Raw genomic sequence first — 23,467 nt, 5'->3', positions numbered from 1 at the left:
GCATTCTCTAGGCTTTTCCTAGCCCCTGGCCTGCCTGACTTTTCATCTGCCCCCTTTCTAAGGTTTGGATTTCCAATGATCTGGCTCTGTCTTGGGGAAACTTGAGAGTTTTTTATTGGTTAGTCTCCTGGCAGTATGACCCAGGAAGATTATAGTGGTCTTCCAAAGTCTTTTCACTCCTCATGCTTTAATCTCCTCACCTGACCCAAGTATGGGAATATTAGCCATACCATTGAACCTGTTTCAATGGGATTTTTATAAGGATAAGTTGAGATAATAAATATGAAATGCAAATAATAATTATTGTTGTTATTTGGCTTCCTCAGGATTCTTTGTCAGCAAGATGAGATCTCCTCCCCTAAAAAGACGTTAGTATGATGCTCTTTTAGATTTATATTATATTTAAATATAATTTAGGTGGGTGGTACTTTACCCTGGGCACTGGATTTCCTCTTCTGGGGTGGGAAATGGTGTCCACATAGTATGTGCATAATTGTATAGAAAAATCAGTTAATTTTTTCAGAAAGTTAACTCTGCCATCATTATTGTTGAAAAGGCCTTTCTGATGAGCAGAGAGCCTGAAATATGGCTTGATAGCTTATTAGTATTGATCATAGGGGAAGGACAGTTGAGTGGAAAATATTTTCATTTGAACTCAGGCTGTGTTTGCTTGTAATTTTGTATGCTGATCTACCATTGGACAGAATATTTGGTTTTTGTTTAAAGTAATTGCTTAATAGTAAACAATCATATATAGAAAATTATAATCAAGGTCTCCTGGCTAACTCAACTCTTACTTAACCCTGTGGTCTTCTCTGTTTTTTTATCTGAGTATATATCTATGTACACATTGTATGATTCGAAATATGATTTTTTTTTGCCCAATATATATTTTTTAAATTTTCTATCTGCTTACCTGTTATTCTTCTTATTTACCTTTTTCTGTTGATTTCTCATAATCCATGGAATTTATATGCACATTCACAATCCTTTATGTGCAATTCCAAAATCCAAAAAGCTCTGAAAACCAAAGAATATTTTCATAATTTATTTGACATCAAAACCTGACCTGAGCTCAATTCATTACTTGGCAAAAGCTACACGAACTGACATTTAACTGACATTTAAATGTTTTGTCTTTTATTTATCTCTGTAAATATGAATATTTACACATTTTACTGTAGACATATCAGTATGTTTGATAACAGGGTGCTGCTTCAGGTTATACTTAGAAGTGCTACATAGTATATACCAGGTTATCTTTGTAAAATCACCAAAATTTTTAATGTAGAAACACAACTGGATCCAGGGGCCTGTGATTTAGGATAATGGCCTGTGTCTTCATTTCCTTCATTTTGTCTATGGTTTAGGTCCCATTCACCCTCTCCATTTTCAGCTATTATAAATAACATGACTTAAAATAATTTGTTTTAGCTTTTTTCTTTTAAATTTCAGTGGACCCTTGATACTCACAAAGGATATTTCTGAGATCATCTCAGGTCCCTATATTTTTGACTGTGGTGGTATTTAACCAGAGTGCTGGCTTTCTACTCAGTTACATGATTCTTGAGGGTTATATTTTTTCTGTTTGTCCTCATGCCACAATTTGATCCCTATATCAAAATCTTATGCCAGAGTTTTTATCTCTCACTTGAAGTCCATTTTTTTAGGAAAAGAAAAAAATTCATAACAGTTACTTTATACATGGTGATGACTAGAGAATACCAACTGCAAATAATAAAACCATATTGAAATGGGGTTGTTGAGCTATTAGATTCATTCTCTAAAATACAGCCTGAAGCAGAGGATTCAGATTTATGCCTCTGCCAAGTTTAGCCCCTGACCAAGCAAGCTTAGGACATGCCACAGACCTTTTAGGTTGCTCACGGACAATCAGAACTTTCAATCTGTGAATGCCAAGGGTCTGTATACTTTTTTCTTATAATAAAGACTTTAATTCAGATCTTTTTACTGTGTACTTTTTTAACTTTGTTCCTTTGCCACACCCATTCTTGTTCATTACAAGTCCTGCAGAATATTGTCTCTTATCTCCTATTCTTTTCCAATAATTTCCACATTGATTTCTGTGGTCAGTCACCTTGAGACTTACCTCTTGATTGGACTAGATGTGGGTCCCCAGTTTACCTGCCTCAGCCTCCTCATTCTGACTGTACTGGTCTTTGTCTCCCCTCCTACCTTAGTATCCTCTCCTCCACTAAGATGAAAACAAACACAGGAAAAACTCAAACTTCAGAACCTAGAGTCTGGAGCTTCCCATTTATACTTTACTAGATCTGCCTCTCTGTATCAAGCTTTTTAAATATTTGCTTCTTAATCTCAAGATTAGACTGTTAAAAACATTTTTTTTTAATTTAGAAAGCAGAGAAAATGCAACATTATCACTTTAATAACTTAGTGCTGGTCAGACTTGAAGACCTCTTGATTTTATTAAGGGCACAATTGAAAAGAAAATTAAAACATTTTAAACCTTAAAGAAAAGTAGCTTAAGATGAAAAAAAATGATTTTGCTCAAGCTTAGAATCATTGTCAATGTCTTATCTTTGGAAAACATGTTAAATTAGGTTGCCAAATAGGCATTTAGTAGGTAAGATGAGTTAAAGCATCCTGTATTCATAATAACTAAATAAATCTGAAAGTTAATAGGAGCAACTGATGGTTACTTTCATACTAAGTGATTGCCTGACACACTTTTTTTTAAATATAAAATTTCGTTATGTCCATAAAATTACTACCTGTCATTGTAGAAAATTTGTAGAGAAAAGTAGAAAAAATCCCCATCATTCTATCATTGGAACACAACCAAAGTTAAAATTTTGGTGTATTTCCCTATAGTTCTATGTGTGTGTATGTACACATAAGTAATCTTATTTGTGACATTTGCAATCTGACTTCTTAATGATGACAGAATACTGGGATAAACTGTCAACTAAAAAAGAATGAGTGCAGCCTCCTGTTGGTCCCTTTCTAGCTTTGCTTGATCCCATCAGCAGTAGAGCACTGTTCAGTGATTTCATTGAGTGGGGATGGAACCACCTTATTCTGGTGAAACAGATTGCCTGATCCTGTGCTTTTCCCTTGAATTTTAAAGCCCAAACCTCTGTCAGATGCCATTGAGGGGGCTACTCTGGTTTATCCTTGGTCTCAAATTTGCATTTTTTGGTAGACTTATTCCTCAAGTAGACATCTCTAGTTAGATCATTCCCTAATCAAATTTTAACAAAAAAAAAAGTATGAGAGAGGAAGATTTCTACTGTTATTACTTTGCTTAAAGATAATGATTTTCTGGTCCTTTAATGAAACTCATTTTCATTAGCCTCACATCTCTTATTTTTACAGTAATAGTAATAGATGTCAAGCATAGTTGTTGATTACAAAGGGAAAATGTTGTAATTCATTTTGAAAGTAAATTAGGTCATCCACTGGTGCATCAACTGGTACTAATACCACCCCTGACTGCTGCTTTTTCTCCATCTTATTTAGCCTAAATTCTGATAATCCTGATCAGCTTTAAAAAAAAATTCCAATACAATACAAAACTGATACTTTTGTCAGCTGCCAAACTTTTTGGATAGAGTATCAAAAGCTACGTTAAATAGTTTAAATAACATAAATACATAATATTGTGCAAAGTTCCATAATAATATGCTTTGAAAGAGGATCCTCAAAGTGATGTTGGCATTAGACAAAAATTCAGGGAGTAGAGAGTTAAATTTTTGTCTTTCTACTGGTGCTCCTCAGTTACATAGCCTAACATCTGAAGTTATTTTGAAGGTGTCCCATCCTGCTGATGGAGAGAGGAGGCTATAAAAATTATTCTACTCCTAGCTGAAACTTACAAATTTACACCCAGTTTGTAAGCCACAAGTCAGAAAATTCAAATAATAATTAAACCTCGCTTAGTCTGATTGCAATAGCAAGCATCCGAGTATTGATATGTCTGATGATTATAACATTAAGTGACTGAAGGTTATCATACCAGAACCAAATGCATAATGACGGGTCATTCCTGCCATAAGCCAGCCAGAATAAGCAGCAATTAGGTTATCTCTGCTCTTAGACAGAGCCCCTGAGTCGTGAACACGGTAATTAAAACAAGAAAGTGACACCAGCTGCTTATTAAGCAATAACTGTTGTTCATTTGAATTACAATTCTCCTTGGCCCTCCACCTGCTTTCTTACTGGTCTGGCCTACCTTCTTTCAGGCCCAGGCCTGGGAGTGCTTGCAAGATATAGTTGGGGTAAAATGTTGACTTTTGGTGGACACCACGGAGTCACATTGATGCAGATAAGGCACATGGCTGTGGCAGGATTCAGCTCCTTCATCAATTTTCAGGTTAGTATGGCTGAATCAATTATAGTTTGTAGAAGTTCCCTTACTGCAGACTTTACTGGCAGTTGACACCGGGATCTTTCTTCCATTAGAGACATGGTGATATGCCACATTACTTTGGAATACAATGTTGGACATGGTTGCAGTCATATGGAGAACCAGTATAGGTATTTGTTTAATTTATTCAAACTTTTATTCTTCTAGACAACCCTTCCTCAGACAGTTTTCTTGGCTCAGGAGACCTAAGAACCTTTGGCCAGAGTGCAAATGGCCAGTGGAGAAATTCCACTCCAGCATCAGGTTCAACTTTACAAAAATCAAGAAACAGCCGAAGTCTTTACCTCGAAACCCGAAAGACCTCAAGGTAAGTATTCTGGCTGCTCAGTTCACAAGCTCTTCCTCCAATATAAGGGAAAATGGCTATAAGATAGTTCTTACATTGGCATTTTTAAAAAGTAACAAACACCACTTTTGAACTTTAAACCATAGAGATACGGACAAATTCATTTTGAACTTTCAACTTTTAATTTATCTTGTGCTGGATTTTGGTGACAGCCAAATCTTATAATTAGAGGGAGAGAATTTTTAGGGAAATCTTGGTGGATATGAGTGTATTGGGACCCTTCAGAATCAATATGGCTATTTTGAACCTTAAAGTGAAAATTGATCAATTTCTGCAACTTCGGTAGCAAAGAAACCAGCACATTTTGTAGGCTCTCATGTGAGCGGAGACCTGACTTAAACCAAAGCAACCTTACGCCTTAGTCAACTACTTCTATTGTAAAATTAGACTCAGAAAGAACTTGATCATATTTAGCCTAACTTATAAGCCTTGCTTATTCCCTCACCAAACTTCTACTGATTATTAAAGGCAGATGAGGTTTGGCTTAGAAACTTTTCCCTCAAGTACTTTATTATATTAGTAAATATTTCTTTTTTAATATGGTATTTATGACTTCTTAAATATTACTCTGGTGATGGTTTTAGGCATGTGGGATGATTCAATTTCCTGCTTAGTCAAAGCTAAGCTTTCTGGTGCTGATTAAAACCAACAAGATGGTTTTTATTTTATTTTATGATTATCAGCACATGGACTCTGGAAACATGTGTGAGTACTCCCAGGGATTGTCTTCCCCACTTCTTAATATTTTTAAAAATTACATAAGAATTCATTAACACAGTCACATTGTAAAAGTTAAAACATTGCCAATAAAGCCAAAGATCCCTTGATCGCTACTCACAATCTTACTCCCTTCCCCTTCATGTGTTTCCTTCCAGATCTTTTCTTATGCTTGTTTCTTTTCACTTTCTCTTGCTTAGATATAGAATGATATATATGCTGTGTAATACTATAAAATGTATAATATGTTATCTTCATTAAAGATATTCTGTATGCATCATTTGGCAAGTTGCTTTTTTTCCTCAATAATGCCATGCTGTTATTTTTTTAACTAATGTTATTACAGAAACAGTGCGCATGCTTTGTACAAAATCAGAAAATACAGATAAGCACAAATAAACAATAAATACATCATATTCCCACCAGTCAGAGGTCACCTTTGTAATGTCTTAGTACATATCCTTCCAGGTATTTTTCTGTTTGCACACAATTTTTTCCAAAAATGAGTTCATATTGTGCATACTCTTTTGTAATCTTTTTCAGTCAGTCATCTTCTCTTTTTCATTCAGTAAATTTTATCTTATACACTGAATAAGTTATATTTAAGTTTTCCTAGTTGACCCCAAAGTATCCTTTACAGCTAGTTTGTCCAAAGCAGTATGCAGTTTAAAATCACATCTGGTATTTATCACCCTTAAGTCTCTTACAATCTTGAACAGCAGCCCCTTTTTTTAATGACATGACTTTTTTCTGCATAATGTTCCACCTTTTGGATTTGACAAGTTGCTTTCCCATAGTATGATTTTGTCCTCTATCCTCTGTATATTTTATAAACTAGATTTTTGACTTTAATAAAAGCTGATGCTGTGTTACATCATATTAGAAAACCTACAGTCCTATCATTAGTGATGCTGGATTGACCTCTAGATTAGAGTGATAGCGCTCTGGTCCTTAATTGTACAGTTAGGTTTTCTTCCCCCTTGTGACTAGAATGTAATCTAAATGATGTTACTTTTATGAACAACCAGTTTCACATCAGCCTAGGAGTTATTAATATCAGTTGATAATCCTTAGCTGATAGTAATTTTTTAATTGAGGTATAATTGACATATAACATTATATTAGTTTCGGGTATGCAGCATAATGATGAAATATTTGTATATTGATCACCACAATAAGTTTAGTTAACATCTATCACCATACATGGTTACAAAAATTTTTTTTCTTATGATGAGAACTTTTAAGATCTACTTTCTCAGTAACTTTCAAATATGAAATACGGTATTGTTAACTATAGTCACCATGCTGTACATTACATCCCCATGACTTACTTGTTTTATCACTGGAAGTTTGTACCTTTTGACTTCCTTTGACCTGATAATAATTTTAGTAGTTAATGAAGTAGTATTTTTCTAATTTTATCATTTCTTTTACACTAATTAATTGGCGCTCTGCTATAAGGGAGAGCTTTTTACCTCATTAGTTAGGGCTGTTTGGTCACCCTGAAATAGTTTTCCTACTGGGAAGGCAGGGTATGTGATTAGATCTTTCTTCTGCATTACCGGTTTTCAAAGTAAGTTTTTTTTTTTTAATCGCCACTTGATGTGGTTCAAATGAATTTTTCTGTTCTTTTTTCAGTGTCATGGATTCAGTGTGTTTTAATCCACTACTACAATCATTATTCTTTGAATGCTTACATTCTCACAACTTTGGCTAGTGGAAGTTCCTTCAGGCTTATGTCTGTGTCTGACTCAACCTCGTTAGTCGTTGGTAGCACCCTTGCTTTCTGGCATCGCAAATTCCCTCATACTGTTTCTTTAGGAAGAAGAATCTTTTGCATTAAACACACACACACACTCTAGGAAAATTAATACAAAAGACATTGTGGGGAAATCATTATATCTTTACCAAGCAAATTATATTGCCCTTGCCATTTTTTCCTAGCCACATCTACCCATCCTAAGAAAAGAACCGTGTTTCTGAAATTCCAAGTTCTTGCTCCTTTCCCCACTCTAACACACATAGGAAACATTAGAGATTGAAGAGTCAGAGGGAGTAGATGTACTTTTTAATTTTCTTTAGACCTAGTCTGATTTCATTTGGATCAGACCACATGTACTGATTTAAAGAGTTCATTTCAATAAGTTCAGCTTAGTCAGCTATGTACTTTACTCTTCAGCCTCAGCAGAAAGAAAGAAAATTAATTATATTGAGCACAAGTACCTGTGCTGGGTAATGATATTTGAAAAAGAGCACATAGAAAAAACCTTTAAATTATTAACCTAACCTTAGAGATAAAATTGGATTTTGAGTCCACAGAAATATTTTTCTTGCCAATTTTTCCCATTATTTGAGGCACATATGGTATAAAGAAAGAAAGCAAAATTCTCCTTCAGAAGAGGTAGATAGTGAGGGCAGGAGGAGTAGTCACAGCCATACAGCCTCATAAAAAGCCTTCTATTTTTTTTAATGGAGGATGGGAGCCCTCTGTTGGTCTTTTAGGAAACTTAAATTCAATTGAAAAACAGTTGAGAAGCTTCAGCTTTATCCACCTTTGCATATTTAATCTTAAAGTAATTCCCTCCAAAAGGCTGGGAGAGGGGACTGGAGGGAGTAAATAGAAAGTGTGTGCATATTAGCACACCTAGAACCCAGATGCATACCTAGAACCCAGGTTTTCTGAAGAAGTCTAATCTGATAGGCTTTTTGTCATACCACACAGGTCTATGGTTCCTGACCAAAGGAACTTATAGATGGCGAAGCTAAGAAATACAACTTTAGGTGTTTGATAATTACATAGTTTGGCAGTTTAAGACCTCCTAAGTGGCAGAACCTAATGCAGCAACTCATGTATCATTTCTTGTGTATTTCCCTCACAGGGTACATCTGTCATTCTGCTAATTTTTTGTTTTTGTTATTTCTTAAAAGTGAAAATAATCACCTGGTTAGACTTTTACTTACTGTTCTTGTCTTTTACAAACTTTTTTTTTTTTTTTAGTGGATTATCAAACAGTTTTACAGGAAAGTCAAACCATCACTGTCATGTGTCTGCATATGAAAAATCTTTTCCTATTAAGCCTGTTCCAAGTCCATCTTGGAGTGGTTCATGTCGTCGAAATCTTTTGAGCCCCAAGAAAACTCAGAGGCGACACATTAGTACAGCAGAAGAGGTAAGGAAAACCTGCAACAAAAGCTACTAAAAGTTAGACTCTCCCTACATTCAACCATGTGTTCCCTCTGACTTAGATGTTTATTAACCATTCCATTAATCCTTTCTGTGTTTTTTTCTTTCTTAATTGCTCTTTTTGAGTGCCAGCATCTCTTCTAAAGAATGTAAGGAGATATTTTAGCAGGACTTCAGTATTTTTCTTACCATCTTCTATTCCTGTTGGACAGCACACTTAATCTTCAGTATTGTCTGAGTGGCTTCTCATACATCAAACTATCTCTGTTCTCTTTTGGACCCTTATTAAAGCTCTAGTTTCATGTGGCAAAGCTGTTAACCTTGCTGGATTTGATACCTGCCCTTCTTACTAGGATAATTTTTCCTCAATATAAAAGAAAAATCAAGAAGCCAGCTAAATAATTTACATCCTTTCATTTGAGTAAGATCTTTGAGATCATAAACTTTCTCCACAAGAAAGATGTTGTGTTGACACTATGTTATATTCATTCAGTAAACTTAGGAAAAAATCAATTCCTTATATATAACATATAATTTATACAATAAGGAGATGTGCTTACACCTGTTCAATTAAATATTTATTGTGCATCTAGTCAGCTTTGGACTGGTTGCTGTGGAGATACAAATGAATAATAATTACCTCATACTTACATAGCATTAGAGTTTCCAGTGTGCTTTCCACATGTATTATTGTTTTGAATTCTTTTAACCTTGTGAAATAGGTAGAGATGAGGTAATAACCACATTTTACAAAGTTGAAAAGTAAAGGTCAGAGGTCACACAACTAATAAATGGCCAGCCTGCAGCCCAGTTCTTCTACAGGAGTCTAGAAGGTATGCTTTCTGTTATACAGCATGGTTATGTGGTTCCTGTCCATTGGCGCTTACAGACCGTGGAGTCAAGAATATAGCATTATGTGCTAAATAATAATGTAATTTGGCGGTGAAGATCTCTTAGGTGGCAAAACTTGATTATTTGTCACATAGTTAGTTTAAAATTCTGTATATTTTTTGGTTTTAAATTTGTATTGAATCTAAAATATTCAAGCAGAGCATGACAGAGCTAGTAAATCATAATTATCAGGGGGAAGGATAGACAAGAAACTGGCACCAGTTGCATTTGGTGATAAGAGCTGAGCAACAGTTATGAAAGGGCGATTTATTTTTCACTGTACCTTTTGAAACATTGAATTTAGTACGATCTGTGTATCAGTTATTACATACATAAATAATTCTTTTTTAGTTACTGGAGCTGTGGGGGTTGTGCTTGTGCTAGAGTGCAGGCAGCCAGCAGGGTACCGAGAGACTTGTGGGGACCAAGACGGTAACAGCATGGCAGCTGGTACAGGCCTCCCAAACCTGTCCCTGCCCCGTGTGGCTGCTGCTCGCATCACCAGTGCCCTTTAGAATGTGTTCATTGTAAGCCCCCCATTCACGCACTAGCCAGCCAGTCCTTGGGACCACTCAGCCCCTCCTCCTTTCACCTCTACTTCCAGCCTGAAGACTTGGGCTGATGCAATACTTTAATCCTTCCAATCCACCTTCCAGGCCACAGGCTGGGTCAAGGGAGGACATGAAGCTGGTTCATCTTTCCTTCTGCAGTGTCAAAAAGATGCCAAGGATTGAACCTGTCCTGTGGAACAACAGATGCAGGGAATTTTGCCTCAGTTGTTTTTAGGTCTATAATCTGCTGTGAAAAGCAAGTCACCTGTAGTGTAGAAATAAGGAGTAACCCGTCTTATATGCACGAGACGAAATATTGGACCAAACTTTATTAAATGAAACTGTCAACAGATTATTTAGATATTTAGTCTTGGGTATTACAGATAATCCAGATTAAAATGTTACTTTTCCCCCTGGACTAAAATATTGATGGGAGCTTATAAGCTGGAGGAAAAGTTATTTTCCATGGAAATATTGGGATCTCCAAGAGACATCTGTTGCTTATGTTAAAGAAGGAGAATTGTGTGTGAATCTTACTTCTGGAGTTGTCTAACACCTTCAGGAATATGAAGCTATCTGCGGAATTAACATGTCACCACTGTGCTGTTCAGTCTTACAAAGGGTTTGAAGATAATACATGAGGAAGAAGAATTTGGAAATATGCAGGTGGTGGCTGTACCACCACTTGGCTGATGGCTGGTTCAAGGGCAACATTAAAGAACGATACTATCCAATAGGGCAGGGGTCCCCAACAGCCTGGCCACAGACTGGTACTGGTCCCTGGCCTGTTGGGAACTGGGCTGCACAGCAGGAGGTGAGTGGCCCGTGGGCGGTGAGCAAGTGAAGCTTCATCTGTATTTACAGCCACTCCCCATCGCTCACATTACCGCCTGAGCTCCGCCTCCTGTCAGATCAGCGTTGGCATTAGATTCTCAGAGGAGCTCGAACCCTACCGTGAGCTGCGCATGTGAGGGATCTAGTCTGCGTGCTCCTTATGAGAATCTAATGCCTGATGATCTGAGGTGGAGCTGAGGCAGTGACGCTAGCGCTGGGGAGCGGCTGCAAATACAGATTATCGTTAGCAGAGAGGTTTGACTGAATAGAGACCATAATAAATCAATTGCTTGCAGACTCACAAAACCCTATCAGCGAGTGGCAAGTGAAAACAAGCTCAGGGCTCCCACTGATTCTGTATTATGGTGACTTGTATAATTATTTCATTATATATTGCAGTGTAATAACAATAGAAATAAAGTGCACAATAAATGTAATGCACTTGAATCATCCCGAAACCATCCCCCACCCCCACCCCCCGTTCCAAGGAAAAATTGTCTTCCACGAAACCGGTCCCTGTTGCCAAAAAGGTTGCGGACCACTGCAGTAGGGTTACTACCAGCCACGTGCACTATTTAAGTTAATTCAAATTAAATAAAAGTAGTTTCTCAGTCACACTAGCCACATTTCAAGTACTCATTAGCCATATGTGGCTAGTGGCTACCATATTGGACAGTACAGAGATCATTTCCATTATCACAGAAGGTTCTCTTAGCACTGTTAGAGAAGATGAGAGTTTCTGTTTAGGAAAGAAAAAAATATTAGGGACAATAGAAATGTTAAATAGTAAAAACACAAGTAGTTTCTTTTCAATTATATGTTGCTTCCAGACATGCTTCTCTGCTACATATTGAGCAGCATTTTAAAATGTTAGACTGCCTTATAGATGTCACTGATGGTTTTCTTCTTTTTTTTGTAAGAAAAACATACTTTACTAATTGTCCTTATACTTACTAAACTTTCTTTGGTCCTCTATTAGGTTTGAAACATAACGTTAGCCAACTTCCTTACATTTTATCCAATTATAGCTTCCTTTCCTCTCAATTTCCTAATTTGCTTTCTCAGTAGAAAATAGTTTAATGTTATGTACATAGAAAGAATTTTTTTTTTACATTATAGTACCAGATGCTCCAAAAAAGGATTATGTTTGAAGTTTCAGGTGACTTACCTCCTTGCATCTTGCATTTGCTTTTGGTAAAGCCAAATCTTATGTGTTCTTTTTTTTTATAATTTCAGTTTTTCCTTTTTTTAAAATTCTTTTTTTTTTTTAAACCCCACATTTGTTTATTTATTTATTTTTTTGGCTGTCTTGGGTCTTCGTTTCTCCGTGCAAGGGCTTTCTCTAGTTGTGGCAAGCGGGGGCCACTCTTCATCGCGGTGTGCGGGCCTCTCACTATTGCGGCCTCTCTTGTTGCGGAGCACAGGCTCCAGACGCACAGGCTCAGTAGTTGTGGCTCACGGGCCTAGTTGCTCTGCGGCATGTGGGATCTTCCCAGACCAGGGCTCAAACCCGTGTCCCCTGCATTAGCAGGCAGATTCTCAACCACTGCGCCACCAGGGAAGCCCTGTTATGTGTTATTTTGAGAGTTGCTTAGACTGTTCTTTCTTTGTCCGAAATGGTTCTAAATAAAATGTAATATACCCAGTGTTTTATTGTTTAATGAAGCCCCAAAAAGAAAAGTGCCTTGCATCATTTAAAAAAAAAACATAAATTCTTGTAACTTCCAAATAAACATGTAGAACAGTGAAAACTTCTTAACCTTTTTTCTGTAATTTCTTTTTTTTTCTTTTTGCGGTACACGGGCCTCTCACTGTTGCGGCCTCTCCCACTGTGGAGCACAGGCTCCGGACATACAGGCTCAGCGGCCATGGCTCATGGGCCCAGCCACTCCACAGCATGTGGGATCTTCCCGGACCGGGGCACGAACCCGTGTCCCCTGCATCGGCAGGTGGACTCTCAACCACTGCACCACCAGGGAAGCCCTGTAATTTCTTTTTGAAACCATAAATCAGTTTAAACTGAAAGTATGGGATTTGAAGGAGTTCAGATAATTATTTGGAATATGGATTTATTTCTGTTCATTTTATGTTGTCTAATGACTGAGGTTGTTTAGACTCAGACAGAAGCTTTCCTTTGAAGATATATTTATTGGGGAAAAAGATTTGTGGGGGACTTTTGTGTGTGTTAAATTATTTTAAAAAATCAACTCTTTGCGTTCAGTTAATCTAGATTTCTTGTAATTTGCATTAGCTGAGTTGCTTAATGGCTCCTTGGTTTATTCATGTTTTATTTATAAGTATAAAAAAATTTTTTTTTGGCTGCGTTGGGTCTTTGTTGCTGCACGCGGGCTACTCTTCGTTGCAGTGTGTGGGCTTCTCATTGGGGTGGCTTCTCTTGTTGCGGAGCACGGGCTCTAGGCGCACGGGCTTCAGTAGTTGCAGCTGCGGGCTCAGTAGTTGCAACATGTGTGCTTAGTTGCTCTGCGGCATGTGGGATCTTCCCGGACCAGAGATCAAATCCGTGTCCCCTGCATTGGCAAGCAGATTCTTAACCGCTGCGCCACCAGGGAAGTCCTAAGTATAAAAATTTATTTCAAGAAAACATTTCGCTATGTGATATCAGGAAGGAGGGAAATGTTTCTAACTTTTTATGGTTTAAGTCTTTTTAAAAAAATTTTTATTGGATTATAGTTGATTTACAATGTTGTGTTAGTTTCAGGTTTACAGCAGAGTGATTCAGTTATACATATACATATATTTATTCTTTTTCAGATTCTTTTCTCATATAGGTTACCACAGAATATTCAGTAGATTTCCCTGTGCTATAGAGTAGGTCCTTGTTGGTTGTCTATCTTATATATAGTAGTATATGTACGTTAATCCCAAGCTCCTGATTTATTCTTCCCCCCACCTCATGTTTCCCCTTTTGGTTGAAGTGTTTAGGGTACCACAAATAAAGGTCCTTTCTATCTCATTATTCTTGGTGTTCTCTGGAGGTCTTTAAGTGATGGGCATATTTTTTATTTTCCCTTGGTATGCAGAGTAACCTCCTACACCAGTTTATCTGCTTTACTTTCCTCCCTATGTTATGATAATACAGTCAGAGCTTTTTAAGATGTAGTTTGTTGGGACAGTGAAAATGAACTAAAATGATTGAGTTAATATCCATGACTCAGGTGTGGTATTCCGCTTACGGTTTCCCTTCCCTCCTTCCATTTTACCACCCCTGAAAGCAACATACTGTTAACCCCATAGTATTGTGGATTAGGTTACTTGGTGTAGTGGGAAGGTGGAGTCAAGATTTACATGGAGGGGTATTCAAAATTCCAGTCATTAAAGTGCCAGATAACACAGCTTTCCTGTATATAGATCACAGTGGAGTTGGTTGGCAAAGATCTCTCTTACAATCTAATAATCTGTAATGATGCTTCATTCTTCATATTATCTACTTGAAGAATTTTCATAATAGCCAATTTATGTTTTAATAAAGAGGCATTTATTTTAATTATGGTTTTTAATACTGTAGACAGTCTTTTCACAAACACTAAAAAAGAAGACCACCATCATCTTGAATATAATATTAATGTCTAAGGGATAAAATAATGGTGTGTATTTTCTTCATATAGAATATTGCAAATTTGTTTTTTCTCTTGGGTCTATTTTGCCACCAAATGCTCAACTAGTTCTACCTTTTCTGATCACTCAACTATTCAGATTTAAGGATAGCTCTTTCTCATAAGGAGTTGTCATGCAGCACAGTACAAGGTGTATCTTGTTAGATCAGTAACATTACACTGACAATGTAATTGAAATTTACTATGTACAAAAAAAAAGATTCAAGAAGAAAAAATTTAGTGTCTCTTTACCTTTGCATAGATAATTGCTTTATTTATTGTGCTTTTTAAAATTAATTATTTATTTATTTTTGGCTGTGTTGGGTCTTCGTTGCTGTGCACGGGCTTTCTCTAGTTGCGGCAAGCGGGGGCTACTCTTCGTTGCAGTGCACAGGCTTCTCACTGCAGTGACTTCTCTTGTTGTGGAGCACGGGCTCTAGGCACGTGGGCTTCAGTAGTTGCGGCACGTGGGCTCAGTAGTTGTGGCTCATGAGCTCTAGAGCGCAGGCTCAGTAGTTGTGGCGAACAGGCTTAGTTGCTCTGCAGCATGTGGGGTCTTCCCGGACCAGGGCTTGAACCTGTGTCCCCAGCATTGGCAGGCGGATTCTTAACCATTGCGCCACCAGGGAAGTCCCTTCACTGTGCTTTTAACAAACATTTGAAACTGAATGAAATGCTTATGTTCATATTGAAATGTCACAGTGTAGGATGTTGCTAGCACTGACACAAAGTATTAAAATTATTTTGTGAAGATTGGTGCTTGTATTAAACTCTTTATAAGATTTTGAAAATGCTGGGGCATGTTATTTAATGAATGCAGCCCATTGCTTCAGGGGATCTGTGCAGAGTAGATACTTTACCATGATTATAGTTACAAGTCCTTATGTAATCTGGTTCTCTGCTAAGTGACCTCATTTCTTATTATTCTTCTCCTGATTCACACTGACCTTACTATTCCTTGAACACATCAAGCATATTTCTGTCTCAGGGCCTTTGCATTTGCTCTGACTCTACCTGGAATACTGTTTATAAATTTCTATGACTGATTTCTTCCTTTGATTTAGGTTTTTATTGAAATATCACCTTTTTAGAAAGGTCTTACCTGTTCTTGCTGTTCCTCCTCCATCACTTTCTATTCTCTTATCTTTCATTTTCTTCATACTACTTGACTAGTTTATTTGTCAGTCTTTCAACTGTAATGTAAGCTTCACAAGGGCAGGGACTTTATTTTATTCAGTGCGGTATCTTAGTGACTGGAGCATAGTAGGTGTTTAAGTCAATAAGTGAATTATGTTGTAGATGTAGAGTATGTGCTTTTCCCTAAATTCAGTATTGGGACTTGAGAGGGGAGAAAAGTAAATAATGAAAACCATCTCTGGAAAATATTTACACTCTTAAAAATTGGATAGAATAGGAAACTTTAGCAAGATATCCACTTGACTGTTCTGGTTACCTCCTCGTGGTTTTTCTAACAGGTATTAGGAGTCAAGGGATTTGTTGGAGTCCTATTTAGAGGTCCTCAAATGTTTTATTTCTGGCACTCTATAAGTGACACAAAAGTGGCCTTCTGTTTTCATATCCTGTAGTTTCTCTATGCTGTTATTTACATATATGCCCCATAATTTTCCAAAATATACTGTCTGGTATTTGCTTCACTCAACTCCTCTTACGTATACTTTATAATTTTCTAGAGTATTATTAATGAACCATAATTCTTAATTATCGTGAGGACGCTGCCAGAGCTTTGACAGAGCTTCTGGGAGTCTAGATACTACTTTGGGAAACATTTGCCTCATTGCATGTATTTAAGATTTTTTTTTTCTTTTATAGACAGTTCAAGAGGAAGAACGAGAGATTTACAGACAGCTTCTACAGATGGTCACAGGGAAACAGTTTTCTGTAGCCAAACCCACCACACACTTTCCTTTACACTTGTGAGTCACAGAAACATTCTTCAAATGAATTTAATTCTACATTTTGTTATTTGATATTGAAGTTTTATTCTTCTTTTCCTAGGTCTCGGTGTCTTAGTTCCAGTAAGAATACTTTGAAAGACTCACTGTTTAAAAATGGAAACTCTTGTGCAACCCAGATCATTGGCTCTGATACTTCATCATCCGGATTGGCCAGCATTTTAACTGCCCAGGAACAATTGTCCCACAATGTGTTTTCCATATCATCTTATACCCCAGATGTTGTTGCATTTGGATCCAAAGATTCTGATCCTCTCCATCAACCCCAACATCACCACTCTCTTTCACATCAGCCAGATAACTTACCAGCTTCAAATACACAATCTGAAGGTAAAAATGGTGTGTTGTATAACTGTATTTTGAACCCTAATAGCCAATTAACAGTTTATTGGATCCATGTGAATTATAGGCAAGGTAGTAATACACATGTAACTTAATTAAGATATAAGATACAAGATACCTTACATACATTTAATTCAGTTAGCTGTGCCACGAGTAAATGAAGCATATAATAAGTAGCTTACTTTTTTCTTACATGGAGATGCAAATGATTTCCTATAATATTTTATTTAAAAGATTAACTTCCTGAGTAGTCTTGTGTCAGAGTATATTAAGCCCAATTACTTCAGTACTGTCTCTGTTTCTAGTACTTTACAATGAAAATTAAGCATTCTGAAGTTCTAGGAGTTTTGGAACATCAATTAAGAACTAAAGTAAAAGTTCTTATACAAGTACTACTTACAAAACCTGTATAGTAGCCTTTTGGCTACTTTTGACCATTTTGGAATGGTCATCGGCAAGTTTGGAAAACAAAGTTTCCTACCTTACTTTCAGCTAACCAAAATATTCCGTCTCTTAGCATTCCAGTTAATTAAAAGTTTTGCTCTGGTAGTTGTTTTTTGTTTGCTTAGTTTGCCCCTTCTTTAAGTATGCGTTATGTGTGTATTTATGGTATGTATATAGGCATGTAACTTAAAACAAGTTTTATGTTAAGTTGTTAGACATTAGGGATCTTTTGCTAGATCAGTCTCTAAGGCTCTCCCCTCCTTCTTCAGGTCATTTAATTTTTTTTTTTAATCTATTCCTCACTTTCTTAAAATTCTCACTTGGGGATTAAAATTATTGGTGACATCATTATATAGCTACACATATTCATGAAAACTTAAATTTTGTGAGGTGATTTACTGAGAACTATTATTAAAAGCTGTTAATTTCAGAAGCATGCATTGTATGGCAGATGCTTAGATACAGCTAAACTGGAACAAATATACTACACTGAGCTGTTTAATTACTTGTACCATTTATTAAATATTCTAAATGCGATTCTAATCATAGTGCTTTAGAAGGACATGATTTCTTCCTCTATCAATAGAAAATAGATGGTAGAATAATAGAATTTATACTCTTTAGAGTCTGCTACTTCTCACATAGCGGTTGCTCTCTTTCTTTCTGCCTTCCCTCCTCTTCTTGTCCCCTCCCCTCTCTTCCCTTCCTCCTTCCCCTTCCCTCTTTCACCTTATTCAGTCTTGTGGTAGCTCATGAACTAAAGACTTTTGAGAAATCTTGGCACATTCTTGTTTCCCAGGAATAGAAAGAAGAAGCACAGGCAGCAAGATGATGAAGGGCATATATACTTTCTTCTAGAGTGATTGCTTTATTTGTGAGGCAGGCTCTTCACTAAGCCCTATTTATGGCTCAGTGAAAATGGACCTGCCTCTCTTTCTCTTCCATCTTACCTTTATCCTTATGCTGTGTTATGTTTATGGAAATAGAATATAACAAAGTATAGGAACTTAAACTACAGACATCTAGAAGGTACAGCCATGTGGAATTTTGTTAATAATGATATGCTCTTGTGTTTTATTGTTTAGGATCAGACTCTGTGATTTTACTCAAAGTGAAAGATTCCCAGACTCCAACTCCCAGGTAAACTTTGGTTAAAGGACATTTTTAACATATTGTTCTCCCTCTATTTAATCACCGTTTCTTCACTAAGATCTAAGTAATATAAAATGGCCTCAACTCAGACCTCTCTTATATGTTGTTTGAATTATTTCAGTAACTTCCTGATGAATCTCTTTTCCTCCAGCCTCCATTTTGTTCTTCATTCCATTTTCCACAATGTTTTCTAATCCATTCTTTGCCTTGTTCTTTAGTCCATCTTCCATTCTGCAGTGATCTTTCTAAAATGCTTATCTAATCATTCATTAAACTCCCTTGAGGGTGGCTTATCAGACATAGAATCAAGCCCAAACTCCTAGTATGGTATACACCACCCTTCCTCCACAAGTCTTGCTTCCTATCATGCGTTCTTTCCTTTAACAAGTATTTATTGATAGTCTGTTGGGTGCCAGGTACTAGTATAGACATTGCAGATAACAGCAGTGGACAAAATGAAGTTTCTGCTCTCAAGGAGTTTACATTCTAATTGTAAGGGGTGTAAGGGGGGGATGGGGGACAGATAGAGAACAAATAGGCAAATAAACACATGCCTGTTGGTGATAAGTGCTGCAAAGAAAAATAAAGCAGGGTAATATATAGACTAGGGTCTGGGGGTGCTATTTATGTAGGATAGTCATGGCAAGTTTCTGATAAGGTGACATTTGAGGAAAAACACAGTGGAGGTTAGAGAAGGAACCATGTGTAAATACTGGATTCTTTCATGTGTTTATTATACGCTGACTTATAAGATGATAGGTATTTTCTTACCTTCACATTGTGTGCCTTCTGCCTGGTATGCTCCCCTTCTCCCCCCTCCACTTGTCTATCTGGCAGTAGTCTTTTTCTTATCTTTTAAGTCTCAATTCAAATGTGATCTTCTATATGAAACTTGACCCCTCTGAGAGGTACCAAGTACTTCTTCCTCTGTAATCCAATAAGTTGCTACTCAGATTGCTATGTCTTTGCCATATCTGGCCTTAGCAATTCAATTGCTAGAATAATAATGGTATCAGTTTTCCATTGAGAGGATTAAGGATAATAAAATGTTCTTTCTCATCTCAGTTCCTCTATGTCTTTGCAGCTCCCCTGTATGTTCTAAACTTTAGATATTTTAAAAAATTCTCTTGTTGTTATAGTTTCTCAAGGAGACTTTATAGTTTAGATGCTTTATTCTTTATACTTTTTTAGTTTTTTGAGTTAGACCTGGGTTCTGATCTTGCCTTTTCCAGGCTTCATGTAACTGTGGACAAGTTACTCTTCTAAACCTCAGTTTCCTTATCAATAAAATGCGAGTATTAATACCTTACTATTGAATTGTTGTGAAGATTAACTTCCAGATAAAACACTTATAAAAGTGCTTTACATGTATGTGCAAAAATAGGTGTTCTTTCTTGGGAAAAAGTTGATTTCATGTAATGGGTGCTCTCAGTTCTTCAGTTCTTTACTGAGTCTGCCTTTCCTTTATGGAGAATTTCTCCTAGTGATGACTGAAGAGTGAGATGGACAAGAAGTAGTCTTGGGTAAGGCTTATTGGATGATGCTGTTTATCAAAGTTGGAGCCTGCTCTCCCAAGGCTTGGTTGATTGATTGGCTCTTTATTCTTAATCTTCCAGCATTCCAGCTCGGTTAAGTTCCAGCAATGCAGATCTGCCCTTATTTCCCAGAATGTGCCATGTATTTTATGCCTTTGTGCCATTGTACATTCCAACCCTTCCCCTTCTGCCTGGAATTCCTTTTCTCTCCTTGTCCACTTGTTACACTCTTATTTTGCTTTTCAGAATCTGACTCAGGTGTTAATTTTTTCTCAGGACATTTCTCTGGCTTCTCCTGATAGCATTAGTCTTTCCTTCCAGTACTTCTATCTCTGTACTTTGTTCGGTACTAGTACCTTTGCACTACCACCTGGTGCCCATAATAGTACATGGCACATCATGGGTACTTAGTAAATAAATCTGTATTAAATAAATGAATTTCCTAGAAAGCCTGAAATACTCTCTTGAGTAGCCCAAATACTCATCATCTCCATTTTGGCTTAATACTTTGGTTTATTAGAAGATACTTTATAATAATAGAAAGAACATAGTCTTTGGAATTGGACATACATAGTTTCTGATCCTGGCTCTTCCAAAACAAATTATTCTTTTGAACTCAATTTCCTTTTCTGTACAGTATAAGTAATATTTCCTTATTACACATTATATTGAGTCTTAATTTTTTTTCCACTGCCTCAAGTTCCTTTGTCTTTATTATTTTTTTTTACATCTTTTTTGGAATATAATTGCTTTACAATGGTGTGCTAGTTTCTGCTTTATAACAAAGTGAATCAGTTATACATATACATATGTTCCCATATCTTTTCCCTCTTGCGTCTCCCTCCCTCCCACCCTCTCTGTCCCACCCCTCTAGGTGGTCACAAAGCACTGAGCTGATCTCCCTGTGCTATGCGGCTGATTCCCACTAGCTATCTGTTTTATGTTTGGTAGTGTATATATGTCCATGCCACTCTCTCGCTTTGTCACAGCTTACCCTTCCTCCTCCCCATATCCTCAAGTCCATTCTCTGGTAGGTCTGTGTCTTTATTCCTGTCTTACCCCTAGGTTCTTCATGACATTTTTTTTTTCTTAAATTCCATATATATGTGTCAGCATATGGTATTTGTCTTTCTCTTTCTGACTTACTTCACTCTGTATGACAGACTCTAGGTCCATCCACCTCATTACAAATAGCTCAATTTCGTTTCTTTTTATGGCTGAGTAATATTGCATTGTATATATGTGCCACATCTTCTTTATCCATTCATCCGATGATGGACACTTAGGTTGTTTCCATCTCCTGGCTATTGTAAATAGAGCTGCAATGAACATTTTGGTACATGACTCTTTTTGAATTATGGTTTTCTCAGGGTATATGCCCAGTAGTGGGATTGCTGGGTCATATGGTAGTTCTATTTGTAGTTTTTTAAGGAACCTCCATACTGTTCTCCATAGTGGCTGTACCAATTCACATTCCCACCAGCAGTGCAAGAGTGTTCCCTTTTCTCCACACCCTCTCCAGCATTTATTGTTTCTAGATTTTTTGATGATGGCCATTCTGACTGGTGTGAGATGATATCTCATTGTAGTTTTGATTTGCATTTCTCTAATGATTAGTGATGTTGAGCATTCTTTCATGTGTTTGTTGGCAGTCTGTATATCTTCTTTGGAGAAATGTCTATTTAGGTCTTCTGCCCATTTTTGGATTGGGTTGTTTGTTTTTTTGATATTGAGCTGCATGAGCTGCTTGTAAATTTTGGAGATTAATCCTTTGTCAGTTGCTTCATTTGCAAATATTTTCTCCCATTCTGAGGTTTGTCTTTTGGTTTTGTTTATGGTTTCCTTTGCTGTGCAAAAGCTTTGAAGTTTCATTAGGTCCCATTTGCTTATTTTTGTTTTTATTTCCATTTCTCTGGGAGGTGGGTCAGAAAGGATCTTGCTGTGATTTATGTCATAGAGTGTTCTGCCTATGTTTTCCTCTAAGAGTTTGATAGTTTCTGCCCTTGCATTTAGGTCTTTAATCCATTTTGAGATTATTTTTGTATATGGTGTTAGGGAGTGATCTAATCTCATACTTTTACATGTATCTGTCCAGTTTTCCCAGCACCACTTATTGAAGAGGCTGGCCTTTCTCCACTGTACATTCCTGCCTCCTTTATCAAAGATAAGGTGACCATATGTGCGTGGGTTTATCTCTGGACTTTCTATCCTGTTCCATTGATCTATCTTTCTGTTTTTGTGCCAGAACCATACTGTCTTGATTACTGTAGCTTTGTAGTATAGTCTGAAGTCAGGGAGCCTGATTCCTCCAGCTCCGTTTTTAGTTCTCAAGATTGCTTTGGCTATTCGGGGTCTTTTGTGTTTCCATACAAATTGTGAAATTTTTTGTTCTAGTTCTGTGAAAAATGCCATTGGTAGTTTGATAGGGATTGCATTGAATCTGTAGATTGCTTTGGGTAGTAGAGTCATTTTCACAATGTTGATTCTTCCAATCCAAGAACATGGTATATCTCTCCATCTATTTGTATCATCTTTAATTTCTTTCATCAGTGTCTTATAATTTTCTGCATACAGGTCTTTTGTCTCCTTAGGTAGGTTTATTCCTAGATATTTCATTCTTTTTGTTGCAATGGTAAATGGGAGTGTGTTCTTGATTTCACTTTCAGATTTTTCATTGAGTCTTAATTAATTTGAGGATTATTGTGAGGCTTAACTAATATGTAAAATCCCCCAAAGAGGGTTTTATACATAAAGCACTAAGTAGGTGCTCAGTAAGTAGCTGTAATTATTATTGCTTCAATTATATGAGAAGTAATGTATAATCTCTGAAAAGCAAACAGATTTTGCTTTTTACTCTGCATTTTGCTTTCCTGCGCCAGCAGATACCTTGATCCGTTAAAGAGAAGTGCTCGGCCCTTACATTATTTATTTATTCAGTAAATACTGACTGCCTGCTATGTGTCAGGCACTATTCTTGGTGCAGAGGATACAGTAGTAAATACAAAAGAGAAAAATTCCTATCCTCATCAAGTTTATATTCTAATAAGGGGAGCAGACAAATTTGAATAGCATGATCTGGTACCATGAAATTCTGTGTGATTCTTGTCACTTCATTATATTGTTCAATAAATGTATTCTCACGTTCATTTGTTTTTAGTATCCCACACTAAGTAGTTCCTCACAGTGCTTCCACTGATCTCTGTGACTTTCTTTCTTGGCTGTTACATCAGTTTTTCACTGTGTTAAGGAGGTAGGCTACCGACAGTGGGGAGGTAATAGAACAGCAAGTTTATCACCAAAACCCAGAACTAAGGATGATTGGGAATACTAATTCTCAGAAGTTAGGCTAAGGAGCAAGGGGATAATGTCTGAGCCCTTATTCTTGCCTTTACAGGGCAGACTGTAGAAATTTAAGAACTGAAAGGGACTGTAATCTCCATGTTTACAAACCCAGAAATTGAGGCCCATGGAAAGGA

The 23,467-nt window shown here is 36.9% G+C and overlaps 1 protein-coding gene across 4 annotated transcripts in view; it reads left to right on the top strand.

The window, feature by feature from the left end:
- The window catches only part of SENP1 (SUMO specific peptidase 1), a 59,298-nt gene that overhangs the window by 7,973 nt on the left and 27,858 nt on the right, over positions 1-23,467 (top strand). For 2 of the 4 annotated variants that reach the window (XR_004485586.2, XM_033436459.2), the window contains exons 5-10: positions 327-368; positions 4,556-4,715; positions 8,470-8,641; positions 16,376-16,479; positions 16,562-16,848; positions 18,390-18,444. Coding sequence is in view for 3 of the 4 variants with exons in the window: in XM_033436459.2 (XP_033292350.1) it covers positions 327-368; positions 4,556-4,715; positions 8,470-8,641; positions 16,376-16,479; positions 16,562-16,848; positions 18,390-18,444 (820 nt within the window). In the remaining variant the exon portion in view is untranslated. The remainder of the gene's footprint in view (positions 1-326; positions 369-4,555; positions 4,716-8,469; positions 8,642-16,375; positions 16,480-16,561; positions 16,849-18,389; positions 18,445-23,467) is intronic. The other 2 variants (XM_004274406.4, XM_004274405.4) reach the window with 1 other exon arrangement.

Source organism: Orcinus orca, chromosome 11, assembly GCF_937001465.1.
Source record: "Orcinus orca chromosome 11, mOrcOrc1.1, whole genome shotgun sequence".
In the NCBI taxonomy this organism is placed as follows: domain Eukaryota; kingdom Metazoa; phylum Chordata; class Mammalia; order Artiodactyla; family Delphinidae; genus Orcinus; species Orcinus orca.
The sequence above is the reverse complement of the archived record's forward strand: the minus strand, read 5'-3'. Positions and strand labels throughout refer to the sequence as shown.